The following is a 24719-nucleotide window of genomic DNA, read 5'->3' on the forward strand; positions in this document are numbered from 1 at the left end:
ATTTCTTATTGTTAAAATTTCACAAAAATTGGAGGCATCTGAATTTTTATAGGAGGGCTTTTATTCCTTTGCCTGAAATTAAGCTAAATATAGCCCATAATACTCATCATTGCTCTAGCAGCTGTGTTCTAAAATTCATGACAATCAGTTAATTGTTACATAAAAATCTGCAAACATATACATACCTAACTTTATACTAAGATAATCAAATAATTTCACTGTTTTTCAATCATCATAAGAGGCGTATCTTATCTACAAGCTGACTGGTGCATTATGGTCTCGTTTATAAAATTTTATTTTTGAAGAACATTATTTTACAGAAAAGTGCCAATCAATTATAACTTTATTCCATTTATTATTATTTTTTTAAGAAGAGACAAAATAATTTTGAAATACTACTGAACTGCATTTTCAGGTTCTCTAAAGTTAATGTTAACTAACTTATCTATGTACATTGCTATTTTTTTTTTTTTTTCCTTATATGTTTTTGAAAGAACTTTATTTTTTTCCCCCCTTTCTGCTGAAAAGAAAGCGCAAGACTCTCTTGCCAGCAAAAAAGAAGAGCGACAACTGAACATTCAAATACGACCTGAACACAAGGTAAATATCTCTATTTTTTGTTGTTTTTTTTCCCCCCTGACTAAAACGACTTTATTCGTTCAATATGGAGATGTTTTAGGATTGAGTAACAGGTTTTCAAAAATGCAAAAAGGCACAAAATGAGAACAAAAAAATCTGCGCAGTAAATCACTGAATGGTAACAGATGATGTTATCTGGAAATAGTTACTAAGTGGCTCAAGTTAGGATGGGTATGAGTAAATGGTTAGTCTCATATTACTGCTTTGTGGTTTAAGATACATTTAAGTACTGGATTCTCTTGCTGTTCATTGGGGATGCATTCTTTATTCCTCTATTCTCACCCTGCGAATAGCCAAAAAAAAAAAAAAAAAAAAATGCATATATTGAATGCAGTTTTAACAGTGTCTATGTTAGAGATTATATACAGTACTAAATATTTCCCAAACACTTTCTAAGAACACTGTTAAGCATTAGTATAGTAATAATACAATAATCTTGCATGCAATTTTGTATTTCACTAATGTAGAAATGATAATGTAAACACATTTTTAATTTTATACTGCAATAATATCTGCATCAAAATGAAACGTAAGTACAGAAGGACAGTAACACCGCATAGCGTAGTTACCTATACTCTATTATGAAATCTCCAGACTTTAGAAAAAAAAAAAAAAAAATCTGCTAGCCACTAAATCTAAAATTTACCCCCACTATATTCCAAACAAAATCTCTAGATCTAGCAGGTAAAAATTCTGAATTGGCAACACTGTTTACTCTGCATTTGTTTTCATGACGTTACGATGCTAGCCGGGTATACTAGTATATGATGTGATAGAGTTAAGAGCTTAACTCTCAAATATTTCAAATGGAGTGAGACTATATTGTAGTAATAAATTGAATTTACATACATAAATACATAGACAGTAATTCATATGCATACATATATATACATAGGCACATTCATATGCATACACAAATGCAGGTTCTGCCATACAGAATTGGAAAGTGTGAGTCATTTGATATCAAGTTACAAGGTTCTTTTGGAGGATGGCTACTATACAGCGAGACATGATGGAGTATGTAAGTACCTCCACTGGACCATCTGTAAAAAATTAAACATCCAGTATAGCAGCAAGTCCTAGGAACATCAACCTGAAAGAACAGTTGGAAATGATTTATATACCATACATTATGACCATGTAATCCCTACAGCTATCTACCTTGAAAATGCTGCTGTGAAACCTGACATAGTTATATGGAATAAGTCAGAAAGAGTGGCAACCTTGGTTGAAATGAGTGTCCCTAATGATGGAGGTCTGAACAGAGCTGAAAGAGAGAAACAGACCAAATGTCAAGGTCTCATGTATGATATGAAAAAAAACTGGAATCTTAGAGAGATATCAATCATACCAGTTATTATAGGTGCACAGGGCTTATGAAGAAGAACCTGAAGTCACACCTAACTAATATTCCTTGTGAACCAAGTGCAAAAGAGATCCAGACAATTGCATTTAAGGGAACAGCAAGGATACTAAAAAGAGCTCTCGGTTGGTTTCAATAAAAAGCAGGGAAATGTTGGCAGCTGTTTTGGCTGCCCCATACCTAGCGTTACAATCTTCAAAGAGAGAAACTGAAGAAAAAATATACATAGACATACAAATATATTTGTATATATTAACACATATGTATTATGAATTATTGGATTTTAAAGATGGGATTTGAGCTTATATTTGTAAATAAGTTTAAAAAAAAAAGACTTTGGAGAGGGGTCAAATATATGACCAAGATGAAAATCCTAATCAGAATAGATTAAACTTTCATCACAATTAATTTAAACCTCTTTCGTGTTATTATTATTATTATGCCAAATTCAGTCATTTTGGAAAAAAGTTTTTATGCCTCAAATTCTCATCGGAAAACTTCCAAAATACTTGTTACCTTAGAATAAATCTCCTGAGCAAAAACAACAAATTCAAATAAGTCTGAAAGGAAACAAATAATCTGACTGCTTATCTCCCTTTTCTTTTTATGGATCAGATGTTCAGAAATAAATTCAGTAAAGTAAGTATGCAAAGCTTTTTCATTGACAAAAATCGTCCAAATGTTTAATTGGATTTGTGTTCTGCAGTTTTTTATAAACTAGTAAAAACTTGTTTCTTTTCTGATGCCATTTTGTTTATCAAGTTTTACATCTCGAACAAAGACATGCATACATGTATCTCTGGCCTTATTTTGAAATTGCACTTATAAATTTTCATCGCAATTAATTTAAACCTTTTTCATGTTATTTAATGCCAAATTCAGTCATTTTGGAAAAAAGTTGGCACTTGTACAGTTTAATCAAGGCATTAAAAAATGCAAATATCAAGAAAAGGTTATATTGTACATATCCGTTTTGAACTGAAGATCTCCAAAAAAAATTTTCACTTAATTTGATCGAGCAGTTTTTAGGGTTTTTTTTTTTTTTTTTTTTTCAGTGGAAAAACACGTTTTTATGACAACACGTTGAAGGTAGACATCTTTAAATTTTTGCTTGGATTTTTAGAATACGCCACGGGGAGATAATTCAATTTAAAACACTGACACTTCTTCCCCATCTTTAATACTAGCTTGTCTTCCTAAAATCGAACCTTTTGCTTGGTATCATAACAAATTAAGTGAAATTTTTTTTCAGAAAACTTAATTCCATAACACATACGTACAATTTAAATTTTTTTTCAATATTTTCATTTTTTAATGTCTTGATTAAACTGTACAAGTACCAAAAATTTTTATGCCTCAAGTTCTTTGTCTTCAAATATTTATTCATAGTACTTGGTTTGATTGTTTTGCAGAAAGATACTTTTTTGGTTTTTGACTTTGCGTAACATGATTAAGTTTTGCAGCAGATACCCTAACAGGTATTACCACTCCAGGCCAAAGTGAACCTGGGAGGAATGGTAACTAAGAGGCAATTCCACATTCCTTAGAGCCCCCAAATGGGGCTTTGTCTTTTAAGGTCATACCCAGGAACACTACCCACAACATGTCAACAACATTACAGCCATTCTTTTAACAATACAATGCTGGTCAGCTGTTTACAATGGCAAAAAGAATTGATTAAACATAATGCTATAAAAATTAAGATTAGTGCACGAAACAATTTTTCAGAGGATTGAGAATGTTCACTAAATTGGGGAAAAAATTTAGTCTTTGGTAAATATCTACAAAGTACTCTAATTTACCCCCCCCCCCAAATTAAATAAAGTGTGTTTTAGGCTTGTTTATATTATTCAAGTAAAAATGATCACTGCGATGGGAAGGACCACTAATGCTTTACTTATTCAAGTAATAGTAATTTCAGAAAGAGATTACACACGCTTAGTGATTGCATTGAGAATTTATTAGTAATAACCACTCCTCTTTACTTATTCAAGTAGATGTAATCGTGAGGGGAGGAGGGCAACTTTAGTAGTGATTGCAGACGAACCACACATGCTTTACTTGATTTTCTTTTGATGAAACGAAAATATCATATTCCAAAAATTATGCAAATTTATCAAGTAGTTTTATTTTTATAAAGAAAATTAAATTATATGAGCACTGAAAGGAGTATCTGTCTCGCCTGCCATTTTGAAAACATCTAACAAAGCAAAAGCGAGGGAGATAACTCAACAATAATTCAAAACTTTGTTGCAGTGTATATCTATGAATTCCCATTAGCCGCTTATTCTTTATAAAAATTAAACTACTTGATCAATTTATGTGATTTTTAAAATATATTTTGGTTTTATCATGGTGATATACATCATACAAATTTTTCTTTCTTTTTTTTTTTATTTAATATAGGAGGAATTCTAGACAAGAACAATTAAATTTTACTTTTACATATTTGGTCATAAATTTAAAAAGTATAGAATGAATTCCCTTAAAACAGTGATAACATCTCTCTTATCATATTTCAAAAGCTCCATTACAAAATTCAATGCCTTTTTTAATCTTTAGTCTTTGCTATCGCATGATAGATAAACTCAAGATTTATGTCGAGGTCAAATTTGCTAAAATATATGGAAGAAAATATAAAATTGATAAAATATATGGAAGAAAAAGAAGAGGAGCACTAAGTAAATGGTTAGTACAATGTTTTTAGTCAACAAATTTACAATAAGGTATCCATATGCATTGTGTGTAGAAAAATCTGCATAGAATCAGCCTACAAGAAAATCAAAGCAAAACCAGTAAAATACAGAAAACCGTAATTCACTGTTCTGTTAATTAGTCTTTGTCATGCCCCGAAGAAAGGGAGGGAGGTCAGTTGAAAAATTTTCCATCAGATAATAAACTTTAAATCTGCTATGCATCATTATAAATGAAAATGGGTTTTGTTTTTTTTTATTTTCTTGTAGGTTGATTTTGTGTATAGTTGTGAAAGCTTTGTGTAGAACCAACCACAATTTTTTGTATTATTGCTAACCTTTGTTGGTGCAGATGACTGCCACAGGATAGCGTATACAGTAGACCACAGGTTTTTACATCAGTTACCTTCTCTTAGATGCATGTCTTAACGAAGACTGGTAGTACATCTCTCCCAGTGAATTAATGCGCCCTCAGATAACAACCTGGAAATTTCTATGACTCGGCATGGTACATATATATATATATATATATATATATATATATATATATATATGAAATAAGTTCTTAAAAGTTGAGCACTGTCTGGGAAATAAAAAGTAGTTGGTCAGCTGACCTTGTTGCAAGATTGCAACTTCCTATCGCTCGATCACTGTAGATCATCTGAATTAATGTTAATGTTAAAATTTCCCTTCATTCCGTGGCAGTTGATGGTGCTCTAGGGATTTAGTTCCTCGCTAACAGAGTGAAAGGTGGCTTTGTTGTGGGGTTCGAATCCTTCGATCAGCGTCTATTATCACTTTCTGGATTTATGATTGCAAAAGCATGATACACTAGTGTCTGTAGGTATTAAAAAAAATGATTATTTACAATTTATGATTATCCATACATATATAAATATGTGAATTGCATTTATCAATTAAGTGGGGGGAGGGAAACAGGAGTGTAATATGAATTTTAGCATTATCCTGGGCTTTTTCTCAACTCTTTCACCTAATATGTGCTCGAGGTAGATCAAAAAGCAAATTTTACAATTTTGTAGAAATGCATTTGATTGGCTCATAATATTTTTATTTGTTTTTATTAATTCAGGCAGGTGTATGTGCAGAAACAATTTTAGCACTTTCATTTTGTGCACAAAAGGTATATTTTGCTGCTACACTTATCATTATTAACTAGCAGAGTGGGTACTTGTGCAGATTATGAACCGGATGTATCTAAGTGTCTGCTCAACTTTGCTCAGAACATTAACCACCAAATTATGCCAAGCATCGCTGATCAAATCTTAATACGAAACAGAAAATAGGAAAATAAATAAGTGGAAATCGTAAAAAAAAAAAAGACAACCTATTGTAATTTTGTTTTATTAGTTAATTTTTTTTTCCAAAAAAGCTGTTGAACATTTTTTTTTACTATAACTATTTTGATTTTTGATAGATAATGTTTAGCAAAAAAAAATTTTTTTCAAAACAAATCATGTGTATGTTTATCTTTTAAAGGTTTTTAAAAAGGTTCGAAGAAGCCAAAATACTTTTTATTTTCAAGTATTTTTTATTTTTTTTCTAAACTTTTTTGTCAAACAAAATTTTAAGAAAATATTTAAAAAAAAAAAAAAAAAAGGTTCAAAGAAACAAAAAGTGAAACCAGATCAATGAGGGTTGAAGATCTGTGTTATCTCAAGAAAAATGATACGAGAATGATAGATGAGCATGTAATATGATTTTTAGGTGTGATTCTATAAAGTGAACCTGAGGTGGACTTAAGTCACTAAGTGCTGAGAGGGGGGGGGTGCAATAAACAAAGGAATAGGAAATATCCTACAATCAACAATAGATAGGAAGTAGCAAACAATGAATCTGCAGGTATTTTTAGATGGAGCTTATTTAGAGTTAACCATGACAATAGAAACCTACAGATAAAACAGGGAAGGGCAGCTTCCAGTAGCCGGGGTTAGGGGGGGGTGACCTCAGTTTCCAACATAGAGGAGACAAGTAGATGCCCTTCGGGCCGATGGGGGTTGGACAGTTTTTAGAGTTGACTGTGAAACAGAAATAGAGACGAATATAACATCAATAGAACGGGGAGAAGACACACACACACACACGTCCAACAGTCAATTATATGTGATCATTGGCGTTTGTGTTTTTCCTTTCTTTGTTCCACGATTTATTATATTTCTACTTTTGTGAAACCATGCGTGTTCCCATCCACAGTCGCCAGCGAGAAAATGACGATCCGGCCATAAAAAGAATAGTCGAACGAAAAATTAATGATACACAACGTTGGGAGTCTGCGATCTGATGGGGGAGACACGCGTCTGGTCACATAGGCAGGTTTAGATCTGATGACTGCAGAAGGAAAATTAAATTTGGACAATATAGGGGAGATGTGTTTGGAACAGGTGATTTTCATGTTGAATCACATTAAATGATGTAGGACAGTTGAGGTAGCAGAATCAGTGGGCAGAAGAAGGTAAAAAAAAAATGTGGAAGGAAGTGATATGGATGAATTTGAGAAAGACCTTGCCAGAGATAAGTTAATTTAAAAATTAATTTTTAAAGCTGTCCAATACATGTTAAACTTTTAAGAGTAGCCCCCCCCCTCCCCAAAATTATCCTAGTTGGGAAATTAAAGAAAGTAAAAAAAGAGAATTATGAATATCGGTTGCACGTAGATAAAATGCATAGTCCGAGGCAAAAATGTAGTAGTAATATTATTATTATTCATATTAATAGTCCAAAGATTAAGTCCATGAGGAGCAGAGCTTAGTTCTATCCAGTAAGGCATTAAATAATTCTATGTCAAGGGTGATTAAGCAGATTTGTCTTCTGATTGGTCTATTACTTTCATTCCTGGATATAAATGAAACCATCCAAACATTCACGTCTATTCACCTACAACTATTATAACAAAAAAATATTGCGACGCTGATGATGATGAAGAAGAATTTTAAATTATTGTAAAAATATATTTTACTTTTCTTTTGTTTTCATTTGTAGTTCGATAATCCAGGCGAAGAGAAAGTTTTCTTTCAAAAAATTTTTAAAGGTTTGTCTCACTTTGTTTTTATTTATTTTTTAATTTATTTAAAAAAAAAAATGTATTAACAACTTTATCTTAACACTAGCAGGATGATCTGGTATTGCTCAACATTGAATAAGGAAAACCGTCCTTCTACCCCCCCCCACCCCAACCCATAACATTATATTACCTTTTTTTATTCTAATTTTTCATATTTTAAAATATCCAATTTTATGGGTAGAGCCCAAGAATGCAGTTGACATTGATTGAATGAGAGCAGTATATGTGAAGGGATATCAACCTATTAAGTACTATTATCCTATAAATAGGACATCAGATAATTTCTTTTTAAAATCTATATGATCTATATATATATAAGTGACCTTGTGTGTGTGTGTGTGAAACAATCTCTACCAAATTTTTGGTCTGCAGAATTGAAACTTGATATATATGGGGATTTGAACATGTGGAACAAATTTAATTTGGTTTTTAGTCGGTAAAAATACCTGCTAAGGAGTTGAAATTGAAAAATTGGTACTTGGCAAGCGTAAGTCGACTTTAAGTGCTCCTCTACACATGCACAAATATACATGTATATGTTAAAGTCTACTAATTTATAAAGTTTTGATATACATCTGTTATTAGCTCAAATGGTAGCGAATAATGCTGAAGTTATGAATGTTTTGGTTTTGATTCATCCAATTCATATTTAATTTTGAAATTTTGAAATCAATACTATATATTGGGTACAATATAATAATTAATAGAGAATTGGCTCTATAATAACAAATATCATATCTGCATAAATTGAAATATATTAAACATATTTTATAACCAGGCAATGCCAAGCAGCCTGCTAGTAATATATAACAGTACTGTTTCCTGCATAATTACTCTGAAGGATACAATTCATTAATATTCATCAACTTCTCTCTAAGAGTTGTTGAAACCCTCTTAAAAATTCTTGTGAATTTTGCTAAAACTTTTTTTGTTCCATGATGTATGAATTTATATAAATGAGTCTTGCAGTAATAAGTCACAAACTTATTGCTCAAAGTGCAATGTGATTTTTTTTTTGTATGAACTGCTTTGCTCCTTATCATTACATGTGAATTTTATCTGGAATGTACAGCCTCTTGATTTATAAAATATATCACATGTACTCAGTGTCAAGACAGTCAATATTTTGCTGTCTAAATAAAATAACTTTCGTTTCAATTTGTGTATTCTGACCCAATATTAGTCATTACACAACACTGCAACTCAGTAGTAAAAAATTTTTTTTAGATACCCTGAGATTCAATGGCTTAATTGATTTGAAATAAATTCTGATTAATTTATAGTATTTAACCCTCTCAAGGCACATTTGGAAAATAAACTATAAAATATACAATTAAAACTTAAAGGCTGATTTACTTTGCCGTAATTCTAACTTCAAGTCTGATTGCTGAACACTGTTTTCTGCATTACTAACACTGCATTACTGTACACTCGTTTCTTGGGTACCTTTTGATAAAGAGGAGATGCTTTGTAATATTAGGACTGCACTAGTTTCAAGTTTGTAAACCGAAGGAAAATAGTGATAAAATTATTACAAAAAACAGTTACCAAAACACTATATATTGTTTCTTTGCTTTTTCCTTCTTATTCAGTTTTCCCAATGTTCATATGTTCTGCATTGTCACAACTTATATCTTTACAAAGCCACCCATAGAGTACTGTTGCCGCATTTGGGCTGATGCATCTACCACTAGTCTCTTCCTACTAGAGAAGGTCCAAAAGATTTTCAAATCTGATAGGTCCTGGACTCTACCAAATTCCAACCTCTGTCCCATCATTGCAATGTTGCATCATTATGCCTGTTTTACAATGAATTTAATGAAATATACTCTGAACTCATAGCACTTGTGTCCTCTTAATGTACATACTCTTCACTAACCTGACAAGGAGTAAAATCCCACCCCTTCCCTGTTGAGGTCTATAGATGCCGGAAAGCCTTCTACTCTAATAGTTTATTCCTTCAAACTGCTAGACTTTGGAATTCCCTCTCTGTTTCCTGCTACCCTGATTTTATTGACATCCAGAAGATTAAATGTAATGTGAATAGACATCGCACAACTCAAGCCTTTAGAATTCTTTGCTAATCATGACCCCAAATAGTAACCCTTTATGTTCCATGTGGCAATATGCCTTGTTTGGAATTAAAAAAAAAGATTAAAAAGAAATAACCTGAAAATGTAAAATCCCTTTATTCATTAAATACAATGCTTCAATCAAACTATAATGCTCTCATATTTTTTAATATATTTTCTACATTACATTGTTCTTTCTTTTTAACGTGGATTTTTTTTACTCTCAATTTTACAGCAGGTGGGATCCAGAACAAGAAGCAGTTGGCTGTGATAAATGCCTTTTCACATGCTTGGAAGGCATACAAACAATTTGCCTGGGGCCATGATGAATTGAGGCCTGTCGGTCGAACGTACCAGGAATGGTTTGGTATTGGGCTGACCCTTGTAGACTCCTTAGACACCATGTACATCATGGGACTAAAAGAAGGTGAGGAGGTGCTTATGTCAGATGCATAAGATGTTAATGTTCTTCGAGTGATATGTTGTTAAATCATCTGTAACACGTTGACTGTAATGGTTGTCAAATTACAGTCTTTTGCTATCACTAGTTGGCAGTCACAAAAGTTTTGTCTTTCCTTTTTGTTACACGATCTCCAGTACGCATTCCAACGATTCGAATTTCAAATTGCACCGTATTTCAAATTAATGCTTATTTATATTACTTGCTTTCAACTCATTTGCATATTAAATTCACCATTACAATGTCCTAAGCCTATTCATTGTCTTCATACATGCATTGCAAAAAAAGTCTTCTTGGTTTGGTTTCGTGAATGAAGATCCTATAAAGGAGGCTGTCCACGTTGACTGCAGGCACGCTTGTGGCTGACGAGCCCGATGTGAGACAAGCAGGTTTGGCTGCTGCGGCTGCAGTCAATCACGTCAGGTACGGCTGCCGAGACTTCCCGGATCTTCCTTCTGCAGCGTTTCTCCCGTAGATTCTCTGTGCGGGAGACCTCAAAGGAGGTGACAGCCTGATGGACAGTGCGTTGCCAAGTGTCATGGTCAGCAGCAAGAGTAGATGTGGTCAATGTGGCAGTCACAAAAAGTAGTGCTTTACTAAAAACAACGGTTACCAATGTTAACTCTTATTAAGATATTTATGTTAAGCAGTAGTAGGAAGATGTAGTCTTCCAAATTCTTATTAAAAGTTCCTTTTTTCCTTTCCCTTTGCAAAATTCAATCATGTTCTGCAAAGTCAAAAACAACAGTTATTCTCAGCAAAACAACCAAACCAAGCACCATTAATAAATATTTGAAGATGTAAAGAACTGGAAGCATGAAACTTTTTACCAAAATTATTGGGTTTGGCATTAAGTAACCAGAAAAATGTTGATATTAGTTATGGGATGATTCCAATATTTTCCCCAATTCCGATATAACTACTGATTCTGATTCTTTATAAACCTCTAAATATTTAACTATAAAATTGTTATTCTTTTACCCCGATTATAGTAAAAGCACATTCTAAAAGCATGAAGACTTTTTTCAGAATTACTCTATTGGGAATCTATATGGAATTTCAAACTGAACTTTATTTAATTTGTGTGAACCTGTAACGTAATGGCTAAAGGTATTGATTAATAATCTGTTGTTGTGTAAGTGGTAGTCATCTGGAAGTTTTAATCCTTATTACCTGTGATAATAACTAACAATAACATTATAAAAAACACTTTTACCTAGTCATGGCTGATGGAATGAGAACAATTGACTCCCATAAATTAAAGAGTTTGGTTCCAAATTCCATTCAGGTTCCCATGTTCCAAAAAATGCATCAAATAAACTAAATCATAAACCCTTATCTCCAAAATTCTCAAACTAAATTCAAACTATTTTTATTACTAAAATCCACAAATAATCTGCACTTTAATTAGTGGACGTATGCTATATGTACCCACGATAAAACGAAAATATCATATTCTAAAGATGATGTAAATTGATCAAGTAGTTTTATTTTTATGAAGAAAATCATTTTTAAGTGATTAATAGGAACTCATAGGCTTTACAGTTAAAATCAAGTATGAGTTATTGTTATCTCTCTTTGTTTCTTGATATTTTTTTTTCAAAATGGCAGGTGAGACGGTCACTGCTTGGATGCTCATAAAGTTTGATTTTCTTATTTAAAAATAAAACTATTTGATCAATTTATATGATATTTGGAATATGATATTTTCATTTTGTTACGCGTACACACATCATGAAGATTTTTAAAAATTTTCATTTTTTTAATATCTGGGAACTCTGGACAAAAATGATAAAACCTCTTTTTCATGTTGAACTTGTAACAAATTAGCTTTTCTTGATTAACTAGCATTTCAGCCTGGCGTTGCCCGGGTGTTTGAAGGTGTATGTTGAAAAAAAAAAAAAAAAAAGTGGTAGTAGGAAGGCAGACTCAAACCCGTACTGCAAACGAGGAAAAGAACGGGGAAAAAACCTGACGTCTTTGCTATTACGACCACTGCCAAATTGGAACTGACATAGATTTAAATTAAGGCTAGACAATAGAAAGGAGAGGATGACTTTCGAAAATATCAGTGAAAAAAGCCAACCCCCCCCCCCCACCCCCGGTAGAAAAGTGTCGATTTTTCGATATTTGTCATCTGAAAGGTTGAACTTTTAAAATGATACTGATCTTGTAAAAAATCCGTTGCCTCTGTCGAAAGTTTTAGGCAAACATGCATACATACATTTATATATTGGTAACTAAAAATTTTTGACCCAAACCGATGAAAAAGCTTGCCCTATCTCTGAAATACCCTTTATGTAAAATTTCAAATATTTACACCAGAAATTGTCTGAGTAATAGACTACAGAGGTCAAATTTTTTTTAACTTTGACCCCTATTATAACCCCTTTACATTTATTGTTTGGGGCTCAAATCAAGTTATTCAGTTAGATCCATGTCCAAGGAACCTATATCTAAAATTTAAAGTTTTTAGATCCAAAATTGTCAGAGGAGTTTGGTAGAGTTCTCAAAGGTCAAATCGTTGAACTTTGACCCCTTAATAGCACAATTTCTGTTCGAAAACGGATTATACAGATTTTTCCAAATCTCAGTACCCTGTATATCAAATTTCGAGTCTGTAGACTTAAAATTGACAGAGTTATTGCGTAGGGAAATGTACACACACACTTTTATATATATATATATATATATATATATATATATTCTTTATATTTAGAAGATGTAATGAATATTTTGTTTTGAAGATGTTTTTCTGTTTTCTTTCTAAACAGAGTTTTCTGAAGCCCGTGACTGGGTTGAGAAACACATGACGCTTGATATTAATCAGGACGTGAATTTATTTGAGACGACAATTCGTATTCTTGGTGGACTTCTAAGTGCTTACCATTTGTCAGGTGACGTCATTTTTAAACACAAAGCAGTAAGTAACTTTTTTCTTTTGTTCTCCTCATTTCTATGATTGTCATGATACCAGATTTCTAATGTTGATACCTATCTATTTATCTGGTCAGGCTCCTTGCCCAGACCAATGTGACTCTCCAGATTTCTCTGTCTTCCATCAGCTGCCTCAGATCTTCAAGATCACAGTTGGTATCATGTGCAATTTGCTGGATGTATGTGGATCTAGGTCATCCTATGCTGGTGCGCCCGGGTCATGGAAAAAAAATGTTGATATAATACAAGTATAATAAAATGGTATTCAATACTACTTTCAGTGGCACAGAAGAAAGCAGTTTTATTGAAGCTGTGCAAGCAGCAGCACTCACCCTAGGTGGATTGAACTGTCTTCCTCTAAAGAAGGAAGTGTTGTGCGAATATGAAATTCACAAACATTCCTTGTATAGCTTGGTCAGGGGAGATGATTACATTAAGTTTTTGCAGTTCCTACAATCAGATGTTTACATCCTCCTATATACAGCACCTGGTATTCTCAAATAATCACCCATCTGCTTTGGATTCAACGCAGCAGGAGAACAGCAAAGGCCTTTGCCACAACATTAATGAAGCTGATTCCTCAACAATTTGAGTAGATTTTCCTGTCGCACTTTCTGAAGAATGTGAGACATGCTATCTCACTTCAATCAAAAAGGAATGTTTCAGTGCACCAAATTGCCTCAAAAATTTGTAGAATAAGCAAGCACCTCAGGCATGTCATTGTAGATTTCTGCCAGTATCCCATTCTAACCAGGAGCCTTGTTGTTTCACAAGTGGCACAAGACGTCTCTCACTTCATTTAATGTAGGGTGCATGGTATTAGTTATATTTCTTTTCTTGGTCCACATCCACATTTGCTGCAGGAGTAGGATGATTAAGCAATTCATCAATGCTTCAATTGTTCATCCAGGGATGGAATGATAGTACCATCATGCGAACGAAGTATTCCACTGACACTCATCGCTCATTTGCTTTACCATTCGGTAAAGTTTACTTGAGTCTCCACAGGCTCCTCCATGCTTGGTTTCTTCTGCAAACGCTCACCAGTATGCATTTCTATCAGCATGGAAAGACTGAGTAACGCAGCATTGCAGATCAATTTGAAGTTTGATGCTGGCGCCCAATTCAAGAACTTCATAACCAGTTCTCTCTTCTGCAAACCAACAGAGATATCAACCAGAAACAGAATGGCAGGTCCTTAAATCTGTTGCCATAGACTTGATGCTCCACCTTGCAGAGCAAGCGCATAAAGTGTTGGTGACAAGTGTACCGAACTCTCGTGATCTGTGTGCTAACACTACTAAAAATACAAATGAGATTCTCCCGTTTTTAGTGAATTACATATAAACAGTCTGAAAAAGTAAGCGGCAAAAAGAACTTAAAAAAATAAACAAAAACAAGGTTTTAGAATTTAGACTGAGAGATCACTTCTATACATTTACTGTAAAATTATAACTCAATTCTGAAATACCAACCAGTCATAATCACTAGGTCTATGACGACAGCATATTCTTATCATTGTTTTGACTCTCAAGTATATATCCGACACAGTTAAACACAATTAATCAACTGAGAACCACATCACTCTATATAAAAGCATATAAGATATCAACAGATATACACTCGAGAGTCAAAGCAATGAAAAGAATATGCTGTTGTCCTAGCCCTAGTAATCACCCTCTTCCAGACCAAACAGCATTTTTAAGGATGACTCCTATAGCAGCCTATACATGAGTTATTATTTTACACTAAGATCATATGCAAAAGTGATTCTTCATTCTAAAATTTAAATAATTTGGTGCATTTTAATTTCATTTTATCTCCAATTTTTGTAGGCTATTCATATGTAATCTCCTAAAACAAACAGTAGACAAAAAAAAACTTTATGAATTAATAAAAGGTGCCAGTTTACAATTAAAAAAAAAAAAAGTCTCTTAATAACCACTGATAAATGGCATTGACGGTAATAGCCACACTTGTCCAAAGTTGTTGTCCAGTCAATCATGCAACAACGGAATTCTTCCTCCAAAACAAAACCACAAGCTCAGTTTATTTGATGTAATGTTTATCATTCATTTATATTTGGATATTACTCGTGGTCCTCTCTTTCCAACGTTGAATAGCAGACTCACAGAATGAGTTTTGCCTGATTACACTGAAACACAAATCTCATCGACACAGTTTTTATCCAAGAGTCTCAAGAACCAAGCCTACCTTCTAATAACTTATCACTGATTAGTGACCCCATACATAGCATTACGAACATGGTCTGTGCATTCACTGCATTGGCTGTGATGACCACACTTGTGTTGATCTAAATTTGTTGTTCAATTTGGTCAGTCCTGCAACAAAGGAATTTTTCCAAAATAAAAAAACATAAATCCAGTTTATAAAGAAATAATGTTTATTTTTTGGATGTTATAAGTGGTCCATGACCTCTCAAGATTGAATGGCAGACTTGCAGAATGAGACTAAACTGAAACATGCAAGTCCCATTGATCCAGTCCTTTAGCCAAAGACTTCCAAAAACCCAACGTGCCTGGAAAGGCACACCAGATCCATAGCTTGTCATCAAGCCTCTCTGGTGTTAGCAAACGGTATTCCAAAACAATAAGACATACCTTAGTGGTATGGACTTTTTCTGCTTAGTTGATGTCCAGTTCAGCACACTGCTTCTTGGGTTGTTTTGGCTGTGATGTCTGCTTGGTCTAGATTTCTGGCTGTGATGTCTGCTTGGGTGGTGACATGCAACACAGGTTTTGGCCTTTTGGTCAAGATCAAAGTGTATTATCTGTTCCGGCAGATACTGCAAGCAAAGACCATATGTGGGGGCGGCCCCACATATAAGACCTTGGTCAATGTAGGGGCAACCCTTCATACCAATTGTCACTATCCAGCTCCCCTACTCCCCGGGGAGTTGGTCCCCATTTCCCCTTCACTCCTCACATTAAAAATCGGCCTTGTGCCTAATTTGCTCGGTGGGGGAGCAAATAAATACCATCTGTTCTTCAGATGCTGCACTTCATTTTCTTGTTCTCTTTCGGTGGAGGAGAAATCCTATACGACTGAGACAATTTTTATTTTTGTACCATTTCTCCACGTTAAAAAACGACCCTGGTGTCTAACTCTGTCCCGTGGGGAGACCTAGTAAATAGGTACAATATTATACATGACACCAAAGTATGCATGTTCACTGTATGCTGGTCAGATGAGAGAGAGAGTTGTAAGAATGGGATTATTGGAAATCTATTGCCTAACTCTATGCGACAGGCCTCATCGCTCAGCAAGAATATCTGTGTTACTACACTGAAAGTGGCAACTAAACAAATATTGCCACATTAATATATTGAAAGAAAGTCTAAAAAACATAAGATTAATGAAAAGGAAACTCCCTTTCCAAAATCTTAAACAAAATAGCTACCATTTCTACCATTTATAATTTCAGCCGTATGCAACTTAAAACAAAAATAAGCAGCAGCAGCTTGGCCAATGGAAGGGACTAACTTAAGTGGGAGCATCCAACCAATTGTTAATAATAGCTAGTTATAGAGATACCATGTCTGTATTGAAATGAAAATGTTCTTATCTAATTGCTATTTCTTCAATAGAAAGACCTTGGCGATCGACTGATGTACTGCTTCGACTCTCCTTCCAAAATACCTTACTCTGATGTAAACTTGAAAACCAAAAAAGCCCACCCACCTAGGTGGGGTCCAGATAGCACAACCTCAGAGGTCACAACTATACAACTGGAGTTCCGAGACTTGAGCAGAATTTTCAGAGATCCAAAATATGAGGTATGTATTGTGAATTAGGGATAGAAAGTTCTCTACCATCATGGTGCTTTTATAATGAAGGTGTAGGATTTTGCTCTTTATTGAGTTAGGAGTATTTATATCAAGGGGGCACCAGTGCTAGTAGTTCATCAGACATTCCGTTAAAGTACTTGTAAAACCAGAACAGGAAAGCAGCATTGTGGCAATGGAACAAGGGTTGGACCTGGATTGACAGTGCGAGACCTATTAGATTGGAAACTCTTTTAGATCTTGTCTTATAGAGAGAGACTATTGGTTGATGCACAGGCTCATATGTGGAAAATGCATGAGCAAATGGTGGCTTTGTAGAGATATAGGATACTGTTAGATGTGAGTAATTTTCTAGTGCAATAGAAGGAGCCAATTTTACAATCTTTGAACTGTTGTCATTTATTTCTTAAATTTTATTTGCTTCACTCATCCATGTAGAGCTTTCTGTATCTTGGTAGATTGATAGATGAAGATTATTTTTTATTTTTATTTCTATCTCTTTATTTGTTCTTATTATACAGGGTGGGCCAAAATAAGGGTCCTATCTTTAAATTTGAATAACTTCCACAAAATAAAAGTTAAACTCACCAAACTTTATGTGTGTGTAGACTGACCCTTCCAAGATTTTTTTGAAATAAACAAAACAAATTTTGGCCGAAAAACACTTCTTAAAACTTACATGAATTTATGAATTTTTAAAAATAGGACCCTTATTTTGGCCCACCCTGTATATATATTTATATAAGAAGTGACATTGTCTGTACCAAACTACTTTGTTTTTAGTCTGCATGCATGGAACTTGATATATAGAGGATTCAGACCTGTGAAACAAATTGTTTTGTTTTTTTTAGCCAGTAAAAATAGCTGCTAATGGCTCAGAATTAAAAAAAAAATTGGAACTTGGTAGGCATAAGTTGATGCAAAGTTGGTTAATTTGTAAAATTTTGATATGCTTGTTGACTTAGTTCAGATTTAGCAAATAACACTGGGGCGCCAAATGCTTTGATTTTGATTCTAGCTGATAGCACCAAATCATTTTTTTAAAACTTTTGAAATCAGTATACTATATATTGGGTACAATATAATAATTAATACAGAATTGGCTCTATAATAATAAATATGAGATCTGCATAAATTAAAATATTTAAGCATATTTTATGACCAGGCAATGCTGAACAGCCTGCTAGTATATGTGTGTATATTGTATTATGTTTTAACAATTATTTTTTTATTGCTTGTGTTCAATGTAGGCAGCAGTCAATGAAGTTTCCAATCATATCCACAACCAACCTAAAAAGGATGGTCTGGTACCGATCTTTATCAATGCGCAAACAGGAGAATTCCGTACGACAGCAACCATCACCCTTGGAGCCCGAGGGGACAGTTATTATGAATATTTATTAAAACAATGGCTACAAACTGGCAAGAAAAATGATTCGTAAGTATTATTTGGCCATTCTTTCCTTTTTTTTTTTTTAAATTTTTATTCTTCCATTTTCACCCCAAACAAGGCACAGTGCCACTTTGATGTAGGGGGCTACTATCTGGGCTCATAAGTTGCAGGGATACTATGTAGGTAGTTGAGCAACAAGATGGCTGTTCACGTTAGATTTGAACGTCTGCATGTCAGTACAGTTGGAAAAGCAGGAACCCGGAAGGGAGTTCCAAAGTCTAGCAGTTCTAAGGAAGAAACTATTAGAGAAGAAGACTTTCTTACATCTGGGGATCTCTACTGTGTAGGGGTGGGATTTTGCTGCTTGTCGGATTTGTTGGGGGTATTTACATCAAGGGTGTACAAGGGCTTGTAGTTCATCAGAGTATTAAACATTAAAATACTTGTAGAACCGACAGAGGATTGCAACATTTCATCAATGGGAGAGAGACTGAAGCTTAGATGACAGTTCAGGATCTATTAGGTTGACGACTCTCTTTTGAACCCTGTCCAGGAGTGAGAGACTAGTAGTAGATGTACCAGCCCAAATGTGACAACAATACTCCATACATGGGAGAAGTTTTAAAGAAGTACTTTCAGGTAATGTATCTTTAACCATAGCTATTGGTGGTTGAAAAGGTTTTTTGTAATTATTGAAGGAAACAAGCTTAGTCTTAGCAGCATTAAATGTGACCATCCATCCGTGGGGAGGCAAGTAAATAGGAACAATCGTGATCATTTCTAGTACTTCAAGTATGTAACTCAAAAAGTAGTAAACAGAAACATGCCTCTCATATTAATATAAATGTTTGCAATAATTCAAAATACTTTATGCTGTTGAAATCTATTTTTATTTGTCACCTTATTTTTTTTTCAAGATTTAGAGATGATTATGTGGAAGCTGTCAAAGGAATGCAACTTCATCTGATGAGAGAATCTGAACCGCACAAATTGTTATATTTTGGTGAATTACTTGGCGGACGAAATTTTAGCCCCAAAATGGTAATTTTTAATTTTTATTAATTTTTTTTTTTTGGGGGGGGGGATCACTCCAGACGAGGTGTGAAACCACTTGATGTAAGGAGCTAACAAAAATAAAAGATGATTATTACAAAGACAGGAGATGCCTTTTGGCCTTAGTTTTGAAAAAAAAAAAGCCAAGAATGACTTTGCTTATAAAATATACTGTGATAGAAAACAATTTTTAAAATTTCCTACAGGTAGGAGGAAGAGAGTTCCACAAGTTTGTAGTTCTTGGAAAGAAACAATGGGAATAGGAAGCTATATTACAATAAGGCATCAAAATGGTGAAGTAATGCAGATTAATGAGTAAAATGAGCTAGAATAAAAGAAGCAGAGAAAAGATAAGACAATTTCGAAGAACACATGACATAATAGTATTTATAAAAAAGACTGATTTACTGGTCACATCATATCCGTGAGAGAGGTTGCAGAGAAGAAGACAGGGCGGGGTCAATCAAATTACAAATATCAAAAACTTTCAAATGAGACAGAGACTTACTAGCCCCGATATAACAACAGTACTCCATACATGGTCTGGTAGTAAATTATGCTTATGACCTGACTCAGATTGTTCGCGAACCCACCCGTGTGCCCGATACACCCGGTCAATATGCAAGCCTCTTAGACCTTTTTCTCTCAACTTCCCCTGAGCTATGTTCATGTTCCGTTCATTCTCCTCTAGGATCCTCAGACCACTCCGTTGTATCAGTTAAGATAAAAACGAAATGTGAGAAGCCCCCAGACGTACTCAACAAAAACCTAACAGCCAGCCATGGTTCTCCCCAGAATGTGCTGCTGCTATCGCGCACAGAAATCACTTTTTCCATAGCTACCAACGTAATAGATGCACTGAGACTAAAGCTGCTTTCAGGTCTGCCAGCAACCACTGTAAAAGAGTAATAAAAAATGCAAAAGAGCTATATGCCCAGTCTGTTAAATCCAAGGTAGCTGATCAGCGGCTTGGATCCCACCAGTTTTGGCAAATAACAAATAGGATCCTGAACAGAAGTGTGCGTTCTATCCCAACCATTATCAATGGACCAGAGGTCATCTCGTCAGCGTCAGACAAGGCCAAACTATTTGCCAAGAACTTTGCAGCTAATTCTACCCTATGCGACGAAGGCCATCAACTCCCCATATTTCCTCCTATAACACAAAACAAGCTAGGTAACATACAAATATCCGTGCATGAGGTCGCCAAGCTAATAAAGAACCTAGATTCCAGTAAAGCAACTGGCCCTGATGGCATCCCAATTATAGTGTTAAAAAAGCTTCAACCAGAACTTGCTCCCATACTTACGAAACTATTTAAGCGCTGCCTTAAGGAGAAGTGCTTTCCGACTCCCTGGAAGACCTCATCAGTTTGCCCTGTATTTAAGAATTCAGGTGATAAGTCATCTCCCTCTCAATACAGACCTATAAGTCTCCTGTGTGTTATGAGTAAGTTGCTGGAATCTATATTAAATAGAGAAATAGTAAACCACCTCAGCAGGAATAACCTTCTTAGTGACACACAATATGGTTTCCACTCTGCAAGATCTACCGCAGATGTGCTGACGGTTATATCCCACAGGATTAGTGAATCTCTTGACAAAGGCTTCCTCTAGGGCAATTACTCTTGACATATCAAAGGCCTTCGACAAGGTATGGCATAAGGGTCTACTTCACAAGATTTCCAGCTACGGTATAACTGGAAATGTTTTCTCAATCATTAAATCTTTTCTCTCCGATAGGCTCATAAGAGTAGTGGTAGATGGACAAAAATCGGAGGCCTGCAATATAAATGCTGGAGTCCCTCAGGGGTCAATCCTGGGCCCAACTCTCTTCCTGATCTACATCAATGACCTCCCTAAACACATACTTAAATCATTCGTTGACATCTATGCTGATGACACGACCATCTACGGCAACACATCATAGGCTGTAAATGACAACGTTCTCTCTGATTCTCTCTCCTCTGATCTCGAGCGCGTGGTTCAGTGGGGGAAGATGTGGCTGGTTACCTTTAATGCATCCAAAACCAAACTCCTATCCTTACATCATCAACGCTCTGATCCCCATCTGGCATCAATTGTGATGGATGGCTCTCGTCTGGGTGAGGCCCCGTGTTTTGACAAGCTTCTGGGTTTGACCTTTACTCCTGATCTGAAATGGAACACGTACATCAAGTCTGTTGCCAAGGTCGCTAGAAAGATGGTGGGATCGTTCTACCGCTCCAGAAGATATCTCACTACTGATGCAATTCTCTATCTATATAAAAGCCAAGTACGTCCAAGGATGGAATACTGTTGTCATATCTGGGCAGGAGCTGCTAAAAACAGCCTATCCTGCCTTGACAGAGTACAAAATAGACTTTGTGGCTTAGTGGGGGATGCCCTTTTCTCTTCCCTGCAACCTCTCTCCCACAGAAGAGACGTTGCGAGCCTATCCTTGTTTTATCGTTATTTCCATGGCAGATGCTCGTCTGAACTCCAATCTTATCCCCCCCTCGCCAATCTTTCACTAAAAACACCCGTCTAGCTGAATCCACTATGAAAAATTTCCCCCACTCTATATCTGTGCCTAAATCAAAACGCGGATTCCATGAACAAAGCTTCTTTCTTAGAACTGCACGCCTGTGGAACTCTGTTTTGTCTGCCTGCTTCCCTCTGGACTACAACTTGGATGTCTTCAAGTCCAATGTTAACAAATTCCTAATCAACCGGCCCCTTAAGTAAACACTTCATCAAATCTCCACACTAAGGTAATGTACTTGCAATAACCCTTATCCCTGAGTGGCTTCCGGGCCTTGATAAGTTGGTGATCAATGTGTAAAAAAAAAAAAAAAAAATTTTTAGAGATAGAGAATAGCATCAAGTGTAAGAAAGTGTTTCAAGCGATCGAACCAATTGTATGAGAAGCCAAAAGAGCAATGGATCTAATATATGAATTCCAAGAAAAAAAAGTAGCAAAGAGTATTTTTTTACTTCAAGCATTTAAAAAAAAAAAAAAGCTTAAAAACCACAGAATTCTGGTAGGAAATTAAAAAAATTGTTTTCTATCACAGTATATTTTATAAGCAAAGTCATTCTTGTATTATGATAACATTATGTGCAATTTTGAATACAAATACTTCTTGGAGAGTGGATTTCCTATTATTATTTTGACCCATGCATATGACTGACGCTTTGAACGTTTATCAAACATTTAAACAACATTCGGCCTCAATTTCCAATCTCTGAGGACGTGCCAGGCTTTACCTCCAGCATGACACGAATGAAGAAACTGTATTTCTTTACGAAGAATATTTTACTATTCGATAGGATTAAAATAAATTTTTGCACTTGTCGGGTCTTTTCAACTGTTAAATTTTAACTTCTGAATATCAAGTGCTTCTTAGACAGTGGATTTCCTATTATATAGTAATTGGACGATTCCAATATTTTCTTGATTCCAATACACTTACCGATTCTGTTCTAAATTCTAGATACCAATATAATTACTGATTTTGATTCTTTCAAGATCTCTAAATATTCAGTTAGAGAGTTTTTTTTTTTTTTTTTTCTAATTTTATTATAGCAGAAACGCATGTAATATGAGTATATGTTTTTTGCAAACATTAAAATACTTGCGGGAGTAATCTATAGATTGTAGTATTACTGGTAGTTAAAAACTGATGAATATTTATCATTTCATCACTAATACAAGCCATGGAAAATTAAGTTTTAAACAAAAACGAATAAAAAACAAAACAATTAAAAGAATTGTTTCTGGCATTGGAAAATAAGCAAAAATTCTTCTGAAACTAATTTCATTACTCCAAAATTTTCTGATTCCTGATTTTTTATTCTGATTGATCATCCTAACACTAATACATAATGTTAGTGTTGGGACAATGAATCGGAATTGGGAATGGGAAAAATCAGACCTTTTTGGAATATCGGAATCAGAAAAATTTGACCCTATTTTCCTGTGCAAAAAACGATTCCTTTAATTATTGTTTTTATTTGATTTTGGTTTAAGAAACATCTTCCACTGTTTGTAATAATAAAATCTATATGTCTATAAAAGTGAAATTGTCTGTCTGTTTGTGTGCCTGTGTGTGTACATTTCCCTACCAAACTACTCTATCAGTTTTTAGTCTACAGACTCGAGATTTGACATAAGGGGTATACTGAGATTTGGGAAAATCTTTTTAATCCGTTTTTGTTCAGAAATTTGGCTGTCAAGAGGTCAACGATTTGACCTTTGAAAACTCTACCAAACTCCTTTGCCAATTTTGGGTCTAAACACTTGAAATTTGGACATGGATCAAACTTTTTAATTTGATTTGAGCCCAAAACAATAAATGTTAAGGGGGTCAAAATTGGAGTCAAAATTTAAAAAAATTTGACCTCTGCGATCTCTAGCAAATTACTCCACCAATTTTTGGTATAAAATTTGAAATTTTACATAAAGTGTATTCAGACATAGGGTAAGCTTTTTAATCAGTTGTTGGCCGAAAATTTGGCTGTCAAGGGGTCAAAGTTGAAAGAGTACACCTTTGCAGACTCTACTAAACTCCTCTGCTAATTTTGGGTCTAAACACTTGAAATTTTAGATGTGGATATGAGTCAGTTTTTAATATATATATATATATGATTTTCAGAATGTGAGAGATTGTATAATAAATTCCACAGCCAAACAATGTCGCAGCTCACAAGAGCCATGACAGTCAACGAACCGGAAGTCCAAGACTCGAGTTTCACCCTCATTTGGGCTCATCAGTTAAACACATCCGAGCTCAGGATTCGAAACCCGAGCCTCTTGCATGCGAGGCAAGCTCAGTTGGTAGAGTGCTTGCCTCACATGCAAGAGGCTCGGGTTTCGAATCCTGAGCTCGGATGTGTCTAACTGATGAGCCCAAATGAGGGTGAAACTCGAGTCTTGGACTTCCGGTTTGTTGACTGTCATGGCTCTTGTGAGCTGCGACGTTGTTTGGCTGTGGAATTTATTATATATATGCACATAATGTTATGAACAGTACATAGGGCCCGAGTAAAGCTGGGCTGAATTGCTAGTAATGAATATTTGATTTAAACTTCCACTAAAACTAAAATCTCTAGATCACCCCCTCGCAAGTGTGTTTTTATGTTTGAGAAAATATATGCACATTGAGAATGTGTTTTTGCAGTAATTGGGATAAAATAACAATTTTATACTTAAATATTTAGAGATTTATAAAGAATCAGAATCC

At 34.7% G+C, this 24719-nt stretch overlaps 1 protein-coding gene across 1 annotated transcript in view; it reads left to right on the top strand.

Annotated features, from left to right (window-relative positions):
* Positions 1 to 24719, top strand: part of LOC145248096 (endoplasmic reticulum mannosyl-oligosaccharide 1,2-alpha-mannosidase-like) — a 92293-nt gene that overhangs the window by 60785 nt on the left and 6789 nt on the right. Inside the window, exons 3-9 of the mRNA XM_080109885.1 lie at positions 529 to 600; positions 7693 to 7741; positions 10082 to 10273; positions 13081 to 13229; positions 16852 to 17040; positions 18300 to 18487; positions 19360 to 19483. Of these exons, the coding sequence (XP_079966011.1) occupies positions 529 to 600; positions 7693 to 7741; positions 10082 to 10273; positions 13081 to 13229; positions 16852 to 17040; positions 18300 to 18487; positions 19360 to 19483 (963 nt within the window). The remainder of the gene's footprint in view (positions 1 to 528; positions 601 to 7692; positions 7742 to 10081; positions 10274 to 13080; positions 13230 to 16851; positions 17041 to 18299; positions 18488 to 19359; positions 19484 to 24719) is intronic.

This window comes from Euprymna scolopes, chromosome 26 (genome assembly GCF_053919585.1).
Source record: "Euprymna scolopes isolate OS-2025 chromosome 26, ASM5391958v1, whole genome shotgun sequence".
NCBI lineage: Eukaryota > Metazoa > Mollusca > Cephalopoda > Sepiida > Sepiolidae > Euprymna > Euprymna scolopes.